The sequence below is a fragment of the Lagopus muta genome, chromosome 5 (genome assembly GCF_023343835.1).
Source record: "Lagopus muta isolate bLagMut1 chromosome 5, bLagMut1 primary, whole genome shotgun sequence".
Classification (NCBI taxonomy): Eukaryota; Metazoa; Chordata; class Aves; order Galliformes; family Phasianidae; genus Lagopus; species Lagopus muta.
The window spans coordinates 60567388-60584167 of NC_064437.1; the positions used below are offsets into that span (position 1 = coordinate 60567388).

At 43.1% G+C, this 16780-nt stretch overlaps 2 protein-coding genes across 2 annotated transcripts in view; both read left to right on the forward strand.

Moving 5' to 3' along the window:
- The window catches only part of INPP5F (inositol polyphosphate-5-phosphatase F), a 949391-nt gene that overhangs the window by 695589 nt on the left and 237022 nt on the right, over nt 1–16780 (forward strand). The window lies entirely within an intron of this gene.
- Nucleotides 1–16780, forward strand: part of GRK5 (G protein-coupled receptor kinase 5) — a 162475-nt gene that overhangs the window by 66939 nt on the left and 78756 nt on the right. The window contains exon 2 of the mRNA XM_048944067.1: nt 2121–2216. Within this exon, the coding sequence (XP_048800024.1) occupies nt 2121–2216 (96 nt within the window). The remainder of the gene's footprint in view (nt 1–2120; nt 2217–16780) is intronic.

Below are 16780 nucleotides of genomic sequence, written 5' to 3' on the forward strand. Positions count from 1 at the left end.
GCTTTACTGGAGCCTCTTCCTGGAAACAACATAGCTGTGCTCCTGACAGTCTAAACAAGCCAATTCCTTTGCTGTTAGTGCAGATAGCTCTGTGTTACATTGCATGATGTAGATACGCCGTAAATTCCTGTCAATAATAGGTTTTAAAATAATTTGAGGCGAGCTCTTTGATGACAAAGCCATTGGTCACTGAAAATGAAGGAATAAAATGTGAGGTACAGAGAGAGCACTCCAGTGCCAGAGGTTACACTGCAGGATCAGAAATGCCCCACAGAGAGCAATTGTTTCCAGGGCTCATGTTTTCTTTGTAATAATCTGTTACCTTTTGAGTCAACACACCTAATTTAGCCTGCAATATCATGTAGTACCCAACACGCTCTCAGTCTGCGATTGTGACTCTACCAACCTCTCTACAGAATTAACTCAGCTCTGAATTAATCATTCAATGTGCCACGCATGTAAAATAGACTCCAGTGAATCAAATTTTGTGAGCAGGGGCTAAATTGCAGTAGATACACTGGCTTGGAGAATCACAGACTGCGTCTGGACATTCAGGCTCAGAGGGAAACTCGCTATGAGCAGGACAGACGCACCGAAGAGCCAGGAAGGAAACCTCAGGTCCAGCCTGCACCCTGTGCTCAGTGCAGCACTGCTGACATGGTGGGTGCCCCTTCCTGGGCTGTGAGCATGGGGCAAGAAGGGCAGGCCTGAAAGAGAAGCCAAGGCTGGAATAAAACACCCAGTCAAAGTGCAAAAAAAAAAAAAAAAACCAAAGAAAGAATAATTTAGAAATGCTCTCTTAGACTGAGCTGCTTTATAGCTGTGTGTCCACCCAAAGTTGGTGGTGGACACCACACACAGCGTTCTGGTTTCCATTAGGCCTTGTAGGGCCAAAGGAGCCTGGCCCTGCCGGCAGTGCATCCTCCAGTAGTCCCAGCAAGGGTCGATGTGACACAGGCTGGGAATGTGGCCCTTACTGGTTGGGACCTAGTTTGGACACATTCGCCTTGCAGGCCCTCAGAGCAGCACTGCCTTTGGGACACCATGCCAGTGAGGTTCTGCGTGCGGCTCTGAACTGTTCAAACAAGAAAGAAAATGGTATAAGTTTTAAAAGAATGGGGTAGATGTGCTCAAGAAAAGGTGAATGTGAGGGTCTGGTGTTCCGATTTGAGAAGAGCAATAAATAGGTCCAAGCCAAAAGAGTAGATTTCAAAGGTTTTTTTTATAAATACATGTGGACGAATCTCATTGTCTTTGCTGCCTTATTGACACAAGACCAGAAGAGGGGCACCTACGTGTGTGTGGAGGAAGAGAAAGCAATGGGAAAGGAAAGGGAGAAAGAGGTAGAGTGGCAAGAAGGGGGAATGAGATGCATGTGAGCAGCATGTGGGATCAGCACCAAGTGCAGATAACTTGGAGGATAAATTGGGACGTGCCGCTTTGCCTGCAGTAGGGTATTTATGCAGGAACATTTATGAGGGAGATTCTAGCTGTAGATGTCCCTGTTCACTGCGGAGGACTTGGACTAACAGCCTCTTCCAACTCAAATGACTGATTCTATGGTTCTATGATTCATTATAATGGAGGATATTTTATTGATTTTCTCCCACTGTTGTCCTCCCTCTGAGGAAAATGCTTACATAGCAGTGACCTCTGTGTGCACCATCAGCTGAATATGCAATATGAAGGATGAAGGCAAGTACTGAATGTTGGTCTTCAGTTTCCAGTCCTTCTTTTGGGGTGAAGTCAGGGTTCATCCTGAAACCAGAAAGAGATTGAAAAGATGTGAATCATAGTTATATGCTTACAAATACAAGGCTTTTGACTCAAAAGAAATGGTTGTAAGTTGAAGCAGAGACTATGCTGGAGATGCTAAGCTTAGACACCACCATCTGAACTGGATCTGCTGAGCCACAATCTCCTGGCCTTTACCAATCCAGCCTTCTCATAGGTGCCATTTGCTTGGGACATCCAGACAAGCCAACTTGATCTGCCCGTCTACCCACAACGTCTCAGCTTCTGTTATTAAAGATATCCATAAGAGCTATGATTGGGCTGGTGAATTCTGGACTGGGAGTAGCACCCAAAGCAATCTAATCCCAATCTTTCTTTCTTTGCAGGGGGTGGAGGGAAACGCAAAGGCAAAAGCAAAAAGTGGAAGGAAATCTTGAAATTCCCTCACATTAGCCAGTGTGAAGATCTCCGAAAAACAATAGGTAAGAGCCTATCCCTTTTTTCTTAAAGTTGTTGCATACATAAAATGTGCTGTCAAAACTGGTTCAGCAGAACTGCATTAAAGTTACTCATTAAATAGAATCACTTTACAGATGATCACACAGTGCATATAGCTTCTGTGACGCTGCCATGCAAACTCAACATTTCCTGGCATATAGAACATGAGCTTTGACTTGGTACCTTCCAGAGGCAGAAATGAATCCCTGCATTGCATCCTGCATTACCTTGTAATAAGTAGCTCTTTATTGGAAAGGAAGTGAGAATTTATGAAAGCAATGAGATTGCTGATATAGTTGAGGGTTAATATTAATTATATATTGGGTATGATGTTTGAAGTAGCAACCACTGTCCTCGTGCCAGGCAGGTTTGCTCAACAGTACTACCCTGCATTGATATCACAATACTGTATGCAGCTTCTTGATAGGACATATAAAACGTTGTTTTTTTTTAAATTATTTTATTGATGTGGACCAAACACTGCATATTTGGAAAGAGAGATTGTAGTGGCCATTTCCACAGCATAGCATCTCTGCTGCTCATACCTGACAAATTTCAACATTCAGCATCTGACTGCTGCCTTGCCAAACAAAGATAGCAGGTATCTCCTTGTGAAGTGTCAGTGGAAAGCTCACTTCTACTGATCTCACTGCAAGAGGTTAATTTCAGCAATCTGAGATTCCCTTTTTTCCTCCGCTTTGACATAAAATCCAGACACTGGCAATGTATGAATGAAAGGCAAGAAGCTGAGATAGTGAGCATCATAATTTGTCTTACTTGGGTGAATTCCTGGGTTCTGACTGGCAGTGCCCTGGCACTGTGTACATTCAAATTTCACGGCATGTTTATGGAGAGAAAATATGTATAATGTTTTGAAACTCTTTTCATGGTCTCTTTCAGTAAATTTCACTTCCCTCATCTTTTGCAGTAGAGCTAAAAAGAGGTATAGAAAAAGCAGTAAAGCAGAAGAAGAGAGTAGGTTTTTCCAGTTCGTGGCCATTTAGCCTCTCTGCAGACCTATGGAAACTGGAATTATTCCTAAATGTAGAGGAGCAAATTTAACTTGATCTATTGTAATTTGCATGGGGAATTCTCTCCATTGTCCCATTAACCTGAATTTCTACAAGGGAAATCTGCACTATATAAGAGTCTTAATTTTTGCAAAGACATCCAGTATTTCAAAATTAGTAGTTTTAAAAAAGTCTGCAAATTATTTTTGTTTCTGAAATGCTGCTTCTGAGATTTTTGGTGGCAGCTTTTTCCTAAATGTATTTTGTTTTGTCTTTATTTATTTATGAATGAGTGAAGGAATGAATGAATTGTAGCGGATCAAGAGCTGTGAGATGCTCTTGGTGGATTTGGCTTCACTGCAGTGATTACCTGTTGACTGGGAATTGCAGCAACTGATTTTTACACAACAGGTCACAATCCTCGTTCTGTGACTCTGGCTTACTTGAGCAGCTTTCCCAGGGCATTGTATGGGATTACACAGAAGTGCGCACTGCTCAGCCTGGATCAGGTTATCCATCCTTGCTGGTGCTACCTCTTGTCAGCAATGTGGCCAAGGTTGAAGCATCTCAGACCAACAGATGCTGTTTATAAACTTCTCCTTGTTCATACAGTAGCCTGACTCACCTCAGGTGAGCCAGATCCTCTGGGTCTACAGCACTGAGTCATTTACGTGTGTGTGGCTGATCTGAGACACTCAGGGTAATGTGTGGGGGAAGATTATCTTGCACAGCAACTCTCTTGGCCTTGACACACCTTTGTGTGCTATTTTCTGCAAGCCCTTTAGCAGGAAATCAGGAATTCAGGTGACAGGATATCTTCACAGGTGACACTATGAGGGAATATGTTGAGCCATCCTTGAGTCACCTGCCAGCTGAACTGCTCGATGACCTGCAGTGGATCCAGCTGCATGGTGTGTCTGCCATCAGTTCCTTCCCTGAAAACTTCTGGGTCTGCTGGTCAGTGCCAGCCTAATTTGATGATGAAATAGAGACCACAGGGAGACTTGTTTTGCCAATCTCTAAGAAAATTGGCAACCAACAGAGAAGAATGATTTTATGCAAGGGAAAAGACACAACCTCAATTCAATGTTCTTAGGGATCAAGATAAATATTGGTAGGTTCTGCTCACCATAGAACTCTTTGCTGTGTGTCAGCCTCACAGCACTCCTGGTCAGACAGTCTTGCCACTTTGCCACATGTTAAAAAAAAAGAAGTACATTGCATGAACCAGAGGATTAGCGTGCTGAGGCTTTGTTCTGGATACTTCCCAAAAGCCTCCATGGGAAGCTCAGAGTGGGAACGAGATGGACTGGACCTTTCCTCCTTTTTGATTAGAGCTAGAACTAACTGCTATGCAGAAAGGCTCTGCTTCATTGAATGCAGACATGAGCCGTGGGTGGAAAACGCTGCTGTTGTAATTGTGGAATAGAGCCTACGTGTGTGTGTAAATGCCCGTATTCTGGTGTAAAGACATACATGCTTTTGCACCCCATGTTCTGAAAAGAGTCTGTGTCCTAAAAAAAATAGTGTGGTGTGAAAAGAAATCTGTGAAAAACAGGAAGGCTGGAATAAACCAAGGGTCTGCGACCTGTGTTGACACAATTATGAGTCAGTTCATACCTTTTGGTTCCCTCTGTGTTTACAGGAGACGCTGTGTTTGACTATCCATCATCTGGTGTCTTACTGAAAGGCTCGCTTAGTAAAACCCTTTTTTCCCCTCTTGTGCACAGAAACAAAAATCAAAACAACCAAGAGTAACAGTGACTTTTGATAAATAAACAAACACGGGAAACATCTTTACTGAAAATGCCGTAAAGCCGAGGATCTTTTCTGCTTTCTTTCGTGTCCAAAGCTCACAACACCTTTTGCAGGGAAATTCTGTGGCCTCCATTGTGTGCTAATTAATGGGCAAGGGGCACAGCAGGGCAAGCCTCCAGAGGGATGCCACATGAATGCTGTGCCTGGCCTCTGAGAGAGGCTCAGCTATTTGCTGTGAATATGCTATGAAACTGCTTGCAGCCCCCCTCCCTGCTCCAAAGGCAAACTGCATAAAAACAGGTAACCTTTTCCAGGATAACTTTGGTGTTAGTAGTCCTTTCAATCAATGAAAACTCGGTACAGGTTAGGGGATAACCTGCTGGAAAGGAGCTTTGCAAAGAAAGACCCAGATGTTCTCGTGGACAACACTTTGCCCATCAGCCAGCAGTGTGTCCTTGTGGCCAAGAAGGCCAATGGCAATCTCGGGTGCTTTAAAACAGGAGTGGCCAGCAGATCAAGGGAGGTGATCCTCCCACTCTATTCTGCTCTGGTGAGGCCACATTTACACTACTGTGTCCAGTTCTCTGCTCCCTCATTCAAAAAAGACAGGGATCTCCTAGAAGGAATCCAGCAGAGGGCCGCAAAGACAATAAAGGGCCTGGAGGTGTGAGGAAAGGCTGGATGACCGGGATCTGTCCAGCCTGAGGAGAAGGCCGTGGGAGGATCTGATTAATGTTAATAAATGTCTGAGGAGAGGTGGGAGGCAAATGGATGAGTCCAGGCTCTTATTGGTGGTGCATAGTGACAGGAGAAGGAGCCGGAGTCTAAAACTTTAACATAGGAAGCTCCAAGCAAACATGCAGAAGAACTTCATTATGGTAAGGGTAGCAGAGCACTGGAACAGGCTGCCCAGAGGGGTTGTGGACTTTCCTTCTCCAGAGATATTCAAGACCCATCTGCACGTATAGCTGTGTGACCTTGTAGGGAGCAGCTTAGCAGGGGGTTGGACTCGGTGATCTCTGCAGATCCCTTCCAAGCCCTGCCATTCTGTGATCCTGTCTTTCAGACGTTGATGGCAATGGATCAGTGTTCTCACTGGTATCAGTATCAATGGATACTGTTAGTAAATGGTTTGCTGCTACCCTTAAAATTCACAGATGATAGTTTTGCAAAAGAGACATTTTGAAGGAAAGGAAAAACTATCAAATTGCAGCCTTAAAAATTCTTTCATTTGAAAACATGGCATGACCAGATGCCACATGTTAGTGATACCCCCTGGTTTAAAGGCCATCAGTAAACAAAAATCAAGAAGTTGTAATTTTAAAGGCCAGAGTGTCCTTTTGATGATAAAAGATTCTGGATATCTGCGAATATTTCTGAATGATGCAAAAGGTTCTGTTGGTTAAAAGTGTGGAATTTTTATTTATTTTGCTCAGACCCATTCTGTGCTTTTTTTCTTTCATTAAGAACTGCTTGGCTGAAAGACTCGATTATTCTGATCTTTGGCAAATTTTCATTCACAACTGTCCAAATGCTATATAATAAATCAGGATTTTTTTCCCATAGATTGAAGTTTGTGGGAAAACTGCCTTAGAATGTGTCTTCTGTTTGTTGCAGGGAGTGATCTGTTGCATTATTGCAGAAAAGCTTAACTCCTTCGGTCAAGGAGGCTCTGCTTATGCGTTGTATTCTGGTAGATGGATAACCTTGATGATATTTTTTGCTAAATTGTTCAGTTCAATAAGATTCTACAGTTAGAAAGATCACTTCCAAGTCTTGCCACATGTGGTTTAAAAAGGGGAGAAAAATCCTCCCAGTGTAATTTAACCTCTTATGTGATATTTGTATCCCATTTATTCAGGGTAAAGGAGCTTGAGCTTCTACTTCTGGTGGGTTCTTTTCAGTGTTGTTAAAAATACCCTTCTGTGTGAGAAATGCTTTGAAGAGATGGTGAACTGAGTAAGTGGGGCACAACTGAAGACACAGAGCTCACACGTCACTTTCTATGAAAGCTGGCTCTTTTTTCCCCCTCTTTTTTGTATTGAACTTTTTCAATCGAGACCTTCACCTATGTGATCTTTTTCAGTCACTTTTGGTCTCCTGGAGGCTCATCAGTGCTGCTGGCACTGCAACGGAGTACAGACCTGCCCAGCTGAGCTTTTCCAGGTAGCCAGCATAGGTTTGTGTAGCAAGCAGCAGTATGGCCATCAGTGACAGAGAAATGCTTGACTATTTATCCAGTCTCCCTAGAAATGTTTTGCAGCCTGCACTGAGCTCCATCCTGTGGCAGAAATACTGCTACTATAGCCCTGTTGTCTCATGTTCAGTAGCTCCTGCACCTCTGCTCTGCACCACGATTCTATGGCATCAAAACCCAATCCGATCAGTGCACAAAGAAATGGCCAAACTCTTCAGCTCTGACGTTTACAGTGATTAAAAAGCAAGGTTTGGAAGGTCCTGAAGCCCACACATAGATCAAGGGAAGGAACTGAACCTTTTCTTCTGCTGTAAATAACTCCACAAGTAGCTATAACTAAGTTATAACTCCTGTGATAGCATCTGTCTGAATATCACATCAAAGGCTGCTCTGCTTTATGGCCAAAACTAGAGGTTGAGTTTTTGAGAAATATGCTTTTGTCAGAAATATCAGCTTTCTGTGGGGGAAAAAAAAAAGAAAAGAAAACAACACCAAAAAACCCTTACATTTTTATTGGAAGTTGTTGTTCAACAAGTAGTTAGGATTCTGTGGAGTGAAATAGCAGAAAGGGGAGGTATCTCCTGTTCTCTCACCAAACATACAGGCAGATGGCTGGCTGTGTTGGGATGATGCTGGTGGTGTGTGCATGCTGCCCCAAGATCTCACACACCCAAGGGAACTGCAGTCAGTGGAGTACGAAGTACAACCTAGTCAATAAAACCAAAAATCAGCATGACGTATCATGGCTCTGCTATTCATTGCAATATGGTTCCAGAGAAATTCCAGAAATTATGAACTCTTCTCTTATCATTTAAGGTCCAAGCTGATGAGCACACATGCTCACAAATAATTTTTTTCCATACAGGAAATCCCTTTGAATTCAGTTGATACCAGATGTTTTTTTTCTTACAGCTCTCAGAACTGTGCTGTGTACAGGAATATATTTTCCCACGTCAGTGCCCTTAGCTGACTGCACATAGACACATTTCAGTTGCTTTCTGAAACAGTGAAGTGGCAACTTCTGGTGGTTTTGCATCATCCAGATAGAAGCTCCTGATGAAGGTGTGTGCCTATGGCTAGGGGACAAAGCAAGGCTACTTGCCTGCTCTGCATGGTTCTGTGTCAATTGCACTTTGTGCACCTGCACTTGGGGCAGCCAACCATGCTTGTGAGGCATGGAGCAGAAACTCTGCATGAGTTGTTCTCTGTGGAAAGAGCACAGAGGGAGAGGGACCCAAGGAGGACTGAGAGCAAAACTGGAAGAATTGTTGAGACACGTGGGTAGGATTTACTGCTCTGGAAAAAGTTATGCAGATTTTCTGGATAGCATCAATGCAGAAAAAAATCTTCAAACTGATTTATTTCTAATGAACACACAAAGTCCTTCCCTTTGACAGTCTTTGCTCTGAATGCTTCCCTTCTGTTCTGACCTCTTTTTCCTTTTATTTTCTTTTTCTCCTCTTTCCTTCCTTCCTTCCTTCCTTCCTTCCTTCCTTCCTTCCTTCCTTCCTTCCTTCCTTCCTTCCTTCCTTCCTTCCTTCCTTCCTTCCTTCCTTCCTTCCTTCCTTCCTTCCTTCCTTCCTTCCTTCCTTCCTTCCTTCCTTCCTTCCTTCCTTCCTTCCTTCCTTCCTTCCTTCCTTCCTTCTTGCCTGCCTGCCTGCCTGCCTGCCTGCCTGCCTGCCTGCCTGCCTGCCTCCATGCCTTCCTGCCTTCCCTTCCTTTCTTCCTCTCTCCCCCCTTCTCACCTTTCTGTCTGTCTTTCTGTCTGTCCATCTTCTGTAGACACAACTGTCCCCTCTCCTTGAGCCAGAAGGTCTCTGTTGCTCTTTCAAAGCATGCTTTATACAACCTTTGCAGCATAGACCTGGCCCTCAGCAGTACCCTGAAGTTTCTTGGATTTGATGTGCTGTCCCGTGTCACGAATGCATCTAAATTAAATTAGAAACTCTTCAGGGGCAAGCACTGGCTGTGTGATGCTGTTTCAGCCCATGAAATTATGTGACTGACGTCAAAACCATTTTGTTTGTTTACAAACCCTCAGTTGGTTCAGTTCTTTTCTTTAAAATCCTTCAGATTCAACTATCATTCTATCATAAACATAGGTTTCTAGTTCCCTAACGATGAACAAATAGAGCAATGTTTGGTGCCCTTGCAAGATTAGCTGTATCCAGTTTATAGCAATGGGTGGAATTGAAAACTTTTTTTTTTCTTTCCAGTTTTTTTAATGCCATCACAGAAAGTATGCAAAAAACAAGCTGTTTTATGCATCTAGTGAGACTCAAGACTAACACTGAGAGAACAGGCTGCTTGCAGGCTGCTTGTACTTGACAGCTTCCAGGACGGGACGGGGACGCAGGGGAAATGAGTTGAAATGATCTCAGCCCACATTCTATTTACAGAATTTATTTCACAAGACTTAATCCATTAAGCATTACCTTGGCAGTGGCAACCCAGAAAGAAACCAAGAAAGACGTTGCTATTCTCCATAAAGAACAGGCAGCAAATCCACATCTCCTTACCAAGCACCGAGTCCACACTCAGTGAGTGGTCCTTCAACAGAAAGCCTCCTGAGGTACAAATATTGTTCTTAAACCTCTGTATTTTTATTCTGTGGCAAAGGCTGCAGCAATAAAGTGGTCTTCACAAATGAAGAAAAAAAATACCATAATACACTCTGAATTTTTTACAGAAATTATGACAGAGACTTGCAGAAAAAGAATTAAAAGAGAACGTGTTCTTTTAAAAAGATCATTTCATCTCTTACTGAAAATAGAAATAGATATTCTGAGCTGCAGGGCTTTTCATTATCATATTAGGTAATATGAGTCATTAAGGCTAATTAATACTTATGCAGTGATTTGGAATTGTAAAATGCTATAGAAATGCTCGTGGGTCCTGTTAAATAGTAGTACTTGGTTGTTAAGGAAATTTATTTCAGAACCAAGTTAGCATTTGCTGTATATGGGGAATGAGAGGTAGGACTACATTTATGATAAAAACTTACTCCTTCCCTTTGAACTCACTTGTAACTTTGCTACTGATATTAATGGAAAGAAGGTGGCAGGGCAAAGAAAGCCTCTGGTTTTGTTGCCTCTGTTCAGCTCTGCTAAGTCAGTGAGAATGTTTCCCCTAAACTGTACAGGAGTCCTCTTACAATGGAAGCAGAGAAAAAGGGAAAAGATTTACTGGATCATAGGGATGGGGTCATAGGGATGCTGTGAAGTGCACTCATGTGATGAGCAGCCTGAAATCCTTGTGCTGGGGATGCACTCAGGTTCTTGGGGGGGTGCAGTTCACCTGAGCTAATGTTTGTCAAGAAAAATAACTCCCTTGGGTTGGTGGTAGAGGAAGCAGTATTTTGATTCAGTTTCTTCTAGAGGCCTTCAGAGGCCTGTAAGATTATTATGGCTGGGTTTTATTCTAGGCTTTGCTAGAAGATGTTCTGAATGAATCAAAATTCACGTGTTTTATATACATCCCACTGAATATCTGCAATACAGAGGAGCAGTCTTGCACTTTCTTCCCCCAACTTTATGCCTATCTTTGTGGCACTTCTTTTACTGGAACAGTCTTTACCACAAAGCACAATGTGTACTTCTTCTTTGTGAAGGTCCTTGATCTTTGTTCTTTAGTCCCACTCATTCCATTGGCTTTTTCCTGACAGTGCAAAAGGACAACAGAATACTGTAAATACAATATTTCAGTTTTGAATATAAGTTGCTGCAAACTAGTTCATGGGTTAACAGGATCAGTATTCACACTCCTTCTAAGCCCACGTCTGATGCAAGACCCAGATAAAGTACCTTGTGCAAAGCTGGCCCATTATTATCCTACTGCTTCTAGTTTCTGGCTTTTGAGGAGAAGAAAGGTTGAGGTCTTCTAGGGTAGTCCCACACATAACTTTCAGTTCTGTTTTTAGGACATAATGTGTGGGAAATCATTTGGGGAGTGTTAAAAACAAGATTTTGGGCTGTTTGGCTGAATCCCCAGAGTCACTGAGAGGTTCCCTCTACTTTCCAGATAATCGCTGTGTGCTGCTTTGAGAACACGTTAGAGGTGATAATTGGAATTGTTCCTCTGTGCTCTGTAGATCAGAAAATGAAGCATGATCATGAATTCTGCTAAATGTTGATATTAAAATTGAACCCTTGCTCAGCAGGGTAGAAGCAAGAGTTAAGACCATTTCTGAACAGTGCTCTTGGTCATGCCGGTACTTTTATTTACTTACATTTCTACCATATGAATTCAATGCCAGGAAACTCTAATGCAAGTGAAATAAAAATATTCTCTACCTTAAATTGCTTTCTCCTGGATGATGTAACAACAAGGATTAGTGAGTTTAGTGCAGCAAAGGGAAGCGACACTGTAGAGCAAGATGGAATAATGCAAACTGAAAAATCAGCTGGGTTTGGGGAGGAAGGTTGGTATTTGATTTTGCTGAAGAGCTCCTTGTTATTCTGGAATTGGTAAAGTTCAGCACAAAAACTGAAACAAAATATCTGAAATCCTATGCTCCTTAAAAATATACTGAAGACCAAGTCATTGAAGTCAAATCAAAACGTAGTATATTAAGAAAAATGTGGAAGTTCTTCCGTTTCCAGAAGAATAATTGGTTACAAAATGTGAGAACTCTCACTGTTTTCATACAATCCATAAAAACATAATCTCTGTCATTAGTTGTGAATTTCTTTCTAGCTGTCAGATTCACCATCCTTTTGCCCTGCGCCAGTCTTGTATTTGCACAGTGGCACCTTGAGGGCCTGTTCACATCACATTGATTTTCTGAGCTCTCACCTAGACAAATTACAAGAAGCAGTGTTAAGTAATTGATGTAAGGCTGTTCTTGAGAGCAACAGAATCAGGCTCAGCTACACACAAGTGTTTGCAATTTTCAAACAGTCCTGAATTGCTTTCGGGCTTTTATAACAACAGGTTCAAATTATTTTTTGTGTTTGTAAACATGGTTTGTAGAGAAAAATGTTTTTGAGCATAGGAAGAATTTTGTATCAGTCACTTCAGAAGTACTCTGATCAGTGCAAACAAACAACATTCAGCACTTGGGTATTGCATTCATAGCACTGTACCTTTAGGCACATGTATCCTGAATGATAACTTCAACACACAGAGCCTCGTGTGGGGTCACACTGCAGAGCTACAGCACTGACTCCAAAGCGTGGAAGAGAGAAACCCATGGTGCAGAAACCTACTGAACAGCATGGAGCGTTTGGTTTAGTGTAGCAAACTGTGACTTATTCACTCTGATCATGGATATGGGCCAACTGCCCTGGGGTGGGGATGCGTAGCGCTGTGAGCTGCTGGAGGCCTCTGCAGGCGTCAGGGCCCAAGAAGGAGGGAGAATGGAAGACAAAGAGTGTGGGTGGGCTGAGGGGAGACCTGTCAGTGAGGAAGTGGACGTCCTTTTTGCATAGCCAGTGGGAGTATTCCTGAGGCCTTACTGCCTGGAGAAGAAAAAAATGGCAAAGTGCAAAGAGCAGCTATTAAGCAGCCCTTGTACTGGGAGTGGACCTCATAACCATTCTTAGCTCCACTGTGGGTTTCTTTCTCCAAGGTAGAGCCTCTTTCCTTCTAAGGCTGCTTTCATCCCTGCCCAGGAGACTGGATGTCAGTGGAGCACCATAACGTCATTATCTTCCATGGAAAAAAAAAAAACAAACTTCTAAAAATATTGTCTGTGCCAGTATTGCCTATGCTGGTGTGACTATGAATCACTGGTCAGAGCTGTGAGAATTACAGCCTTTCCTCACTGTTCTTTGCTATTGAGAACCCCTTGTCCTGTGACTAGGGCTAATGTCTTTTTTAGTCTACTTCAAAGTCTTCTTGGGGGCCAGAGCCTTTCTTATGAGTTACAAATCAACTTATTTAGGTAAGATCTGAAGGACTGGAAGGCGGCAATGCGGAGTTACAAACTCAGGAGGAGCTGCCAATGCAAAGGTCACACAAGGTTGTGGTTACTCCCACTGAGTGCTGCAATGGGCCTCATGCATTAATACAGCCTGGGATTACGACAGGGCCGGCACAGAGAGAAGGAAGACATGGATCCACCCTGTAGCCCTGTGGTTTTCACAAGTTTTCTGGAACTGATCTGTGTTCCAAATCCTAAAGGAGCCTTGATGGAGACCTGCCATTCTGGTTGAAAAAAAAGAAGGGATAGGATTTTATTCTCAATAGCAGTGTTGAATTGTGTGGAAAGTAGCCATCACGCGCAATTACTGTATCTACAGACTGCCTGAAATCTGTAAGAAGGTCCATAAATGTTCACTCTAATTCACTGTGCAGATAAGATACTCCTTTACCTTTTCTCACAATATGAGACCAGCTGGCAATTTGTCCATCAGCCCAAGGAGAGATTATGGCTATTTCCTAAGCCCCAGTGATCCTAACCTTCTGTCTCAATAGTTGCTGGGGAGTGATGATACCGAATTATGTCTCCTCAAAAAAGCCTTTGTCCTGTGCATAAATTAGCTGCTAGCTTCTTTTTACTGATGAAAGTCAAAACAATGTTTTAGCTGACAGAATTATGTGGAATTCTGCCTCATCCTTTCTTGTCCTCCCATCAAAATAGTATTTCCCTAACAAGTCTCCAGAGCTGGCAGTTTTCCAGGCTTTCCCTCCTTGGTAGGCAGCAATAAGGAAGGGAACTGCAGCTTGCTGCCAACTCACCCACTTACGACGTGCACTGGGGAGGGATCAGAAACTTCTTCCTTTGAATACTACAGAAAAGACACTGGCAGTTCAGCTGGAAGCTGTAGCTGTGAGATGCAGATCATCAGAACTTGAATCAGAGAGCACATACACCACTGCGCTCTTCTTCCTCTCTTTTTTCTCCATTTAAGTGAAGTCCTGCCGACAGGTAATAAATACACAGCCAGCCCTTGGAAGAGGAATGCTGTGTATATCTTGCAGACAGGTGCAGTGTGACTTCCCCTACCTGACTTGCCATTGCACCTCCACCCTGGGAGGGTTTAGAGCAGAGAGGAAAGTTTCCACACCCACCATCTTTCAGTCTTGGCCAGCACTGCCATCCTGGATGCCAGTTGTGGCAGTGGATTTTGCATAGCTGTGGATTTGATACCAGTTTCGCTTGCCAACTGACAGCATAAGCTGTGTAACTTGCAACTCCACAAGCATCTGTTTCTCATCCTACAGCATTTTAAATAATGCACATTTACAGCTGTCTTTCCCTTCCTTCCCAGTTTCAAAGCACAACTTGTCCACTGCCCTTATTGCTCTGAGACAGATTGCTCAGACAGTATGCAAGGCAAAGCTGGCTGGGAGGTGCAAGGTTCAACATGCACTGTCCCTGCCTTCATGCATCAACGTGGCCATGTGTTGAAACAAGGCTACAAGGAGCCTTTTATCACAATGCTTACAAAATGTGTTAATTAAGTAAATGTGTGGTACAGGACCTCTATAGTAAATTTGGTAGCTCACTCATGTAGCATTCACAACTTTAAGTCTCTCAGAAAGAAAAAAAGAAAAAAAAAGAAAAAAAAAAGAGCTGCCTTTACAGAAAGTTTTCTAAGCCCTCCTTTCCAGCAGAAGTGCAATAGAAGAACAGTGTGACGGCCATGGAAGTACACTGCTCACAAGTGGAGGAGATATTAAATTCTTTGTCTGTGGTAAATTGCTGACCTTTGTCTTCAGAATTAAAGCCGTCTGAAGAAAACCATTCCTAGCATATAGTATGATTAGTTGTTTTTGCTGGATTCTTTCCTGTGCACAGTGTAGTAGTTCAATATGAATATAAGAGGAAACAAGGAAAATTGAAAGCATAATTCGTTTTGAATGGCATAATCCAAGAGGTGATTTCTTCTGAGGAGCTAGAAGACAAAGAGATCAGTGCAAAATATTTGAAATGATTTCTTGGAACAATTTCTTAATGGAATTATCTCCCCTCTTCCTTTTCAGACTCCAAGATCTATATTTCCCACTCATTTGTTTTATCTATTTTTTTTATTTATAGACTTTAAGACCTTAATCAGAACAATTTTACCTATCAGTTTATAAAAATATTCTGTCTTGTATCCCACAAAGTCAATACGTGTTTATTTCTTCAGCATAGTTACAGTTCCCCATTCTGTTTCCTGGGTACATTTCCTTAGTATCAGTATAATTTTTGTCCACTGAGTCAATGTCTCAAGGCATAACCTCTTCCTGCCATGATGCTACTAACCATTTCCTATGGTGGCCTTATAATTTCCCAACTTTCTCCTCCCCCGATCAAAGCCTGGGAAAGCAGATGGACCTTACAGGATGACCTGGGGGGGTCATGAAATCCGGACTGTTAGAGCTGAAGTGGGGAAGTGCATTCCAGAGCAGAAACCCTTCCACCAAGAGTGTCTGCAGCTCGGGCTGCTCTCCAGCCCAAGTCGCTGTGCTGATACTGAGTTCTTCAAATGATTCCAAGTGAGACGTGGCCTGGGGCACGGAGACAGCAGATGGCTGATATTTAGGCTATTATGGCTCAGTGTTTTCCACTTGAGCTGGAATTCAACTGCTAACTAATGGCAGTCACGGAGACCTCGTGCAGCATGTCTTGAACAGGGCATGCAGGAAGCAAAACCCATTCAAGAGTATCATGCTTTTGTCTGTCCTTTGAAAGGGGAGAAAGTATGCAGAAAACCAGCGAAAGCATGAATCATCAGAGAGGTCTGTATTCAAATGTGAAGCCTGCAGTTTTCTCATCAGTCATAAGGGCCACTAAGATGATCAGAGGGCTGAAGCACCTCTCCTATGAAGAAATATGAAGAAAAAAACTGGGCTTGTTTAGCTTGGAGAAGAGAAGGCTCCTGGGGAGACCTCATTGTGGCCTTCCAGTACTTGAAGGGAGCATATAAACAGGAGGGGGAACAGCTGTTTACCATGGTGGATAGCGATAGGACAAGAGAGAATGGTTTTGAACTGAGATGGGAGGTTTAGGTTGTTTGTTAGGAGGAAGTTTTTCACCCAGAGGGTGGTGAGACACTGGAACAGGTTGCCCAAGGAGGCTGTGGATGCCCCATCCCTGCAAGCATTCAAGGCCAGGCTGGATGTGGCTCTGGGCAGCCTGGGCTGCTGGTTGGTGACCCTGCACACAGCAGGGGGTTGGACCAGATGGTCACTGTAGTCCTTTTCAACCCAGGCCATTCTATGATTCTATGATAAATGGGAAGCCACTCAGCAAATCCCACTCAGCCCTGAACCTGTGGGACAAAGCCACCCCCATCTGTCTTGTCCTGATGAACTTTCTGTCCCATCAAAACTCTTAAACGTTCAAGAGAGCTAGCAGTGATGTGGATCCTCCATAGAAATCCCTGGAGTCAGAGAATCTTTGTTTGGCATTGTTCTGCAGCTTCAGTCATGAAGAAAAGGAAGGCCGTGTGGTCAGTGTGAAGGACTAAATAGAACTGACCTATCTGAAATGACTGCAGTGGACGAATAGTTATCTGCGGCCAGGAGGAGGTTATCAGTCAGCACAAGGAATGTGGCCTCCAGATCATATTTAGACCTAGACTCAAACAGATTGGGTCAAAGAGTGTGAGAACTGCAGAGCTACTGCCATGGTAGAAGATCATACTCTAAT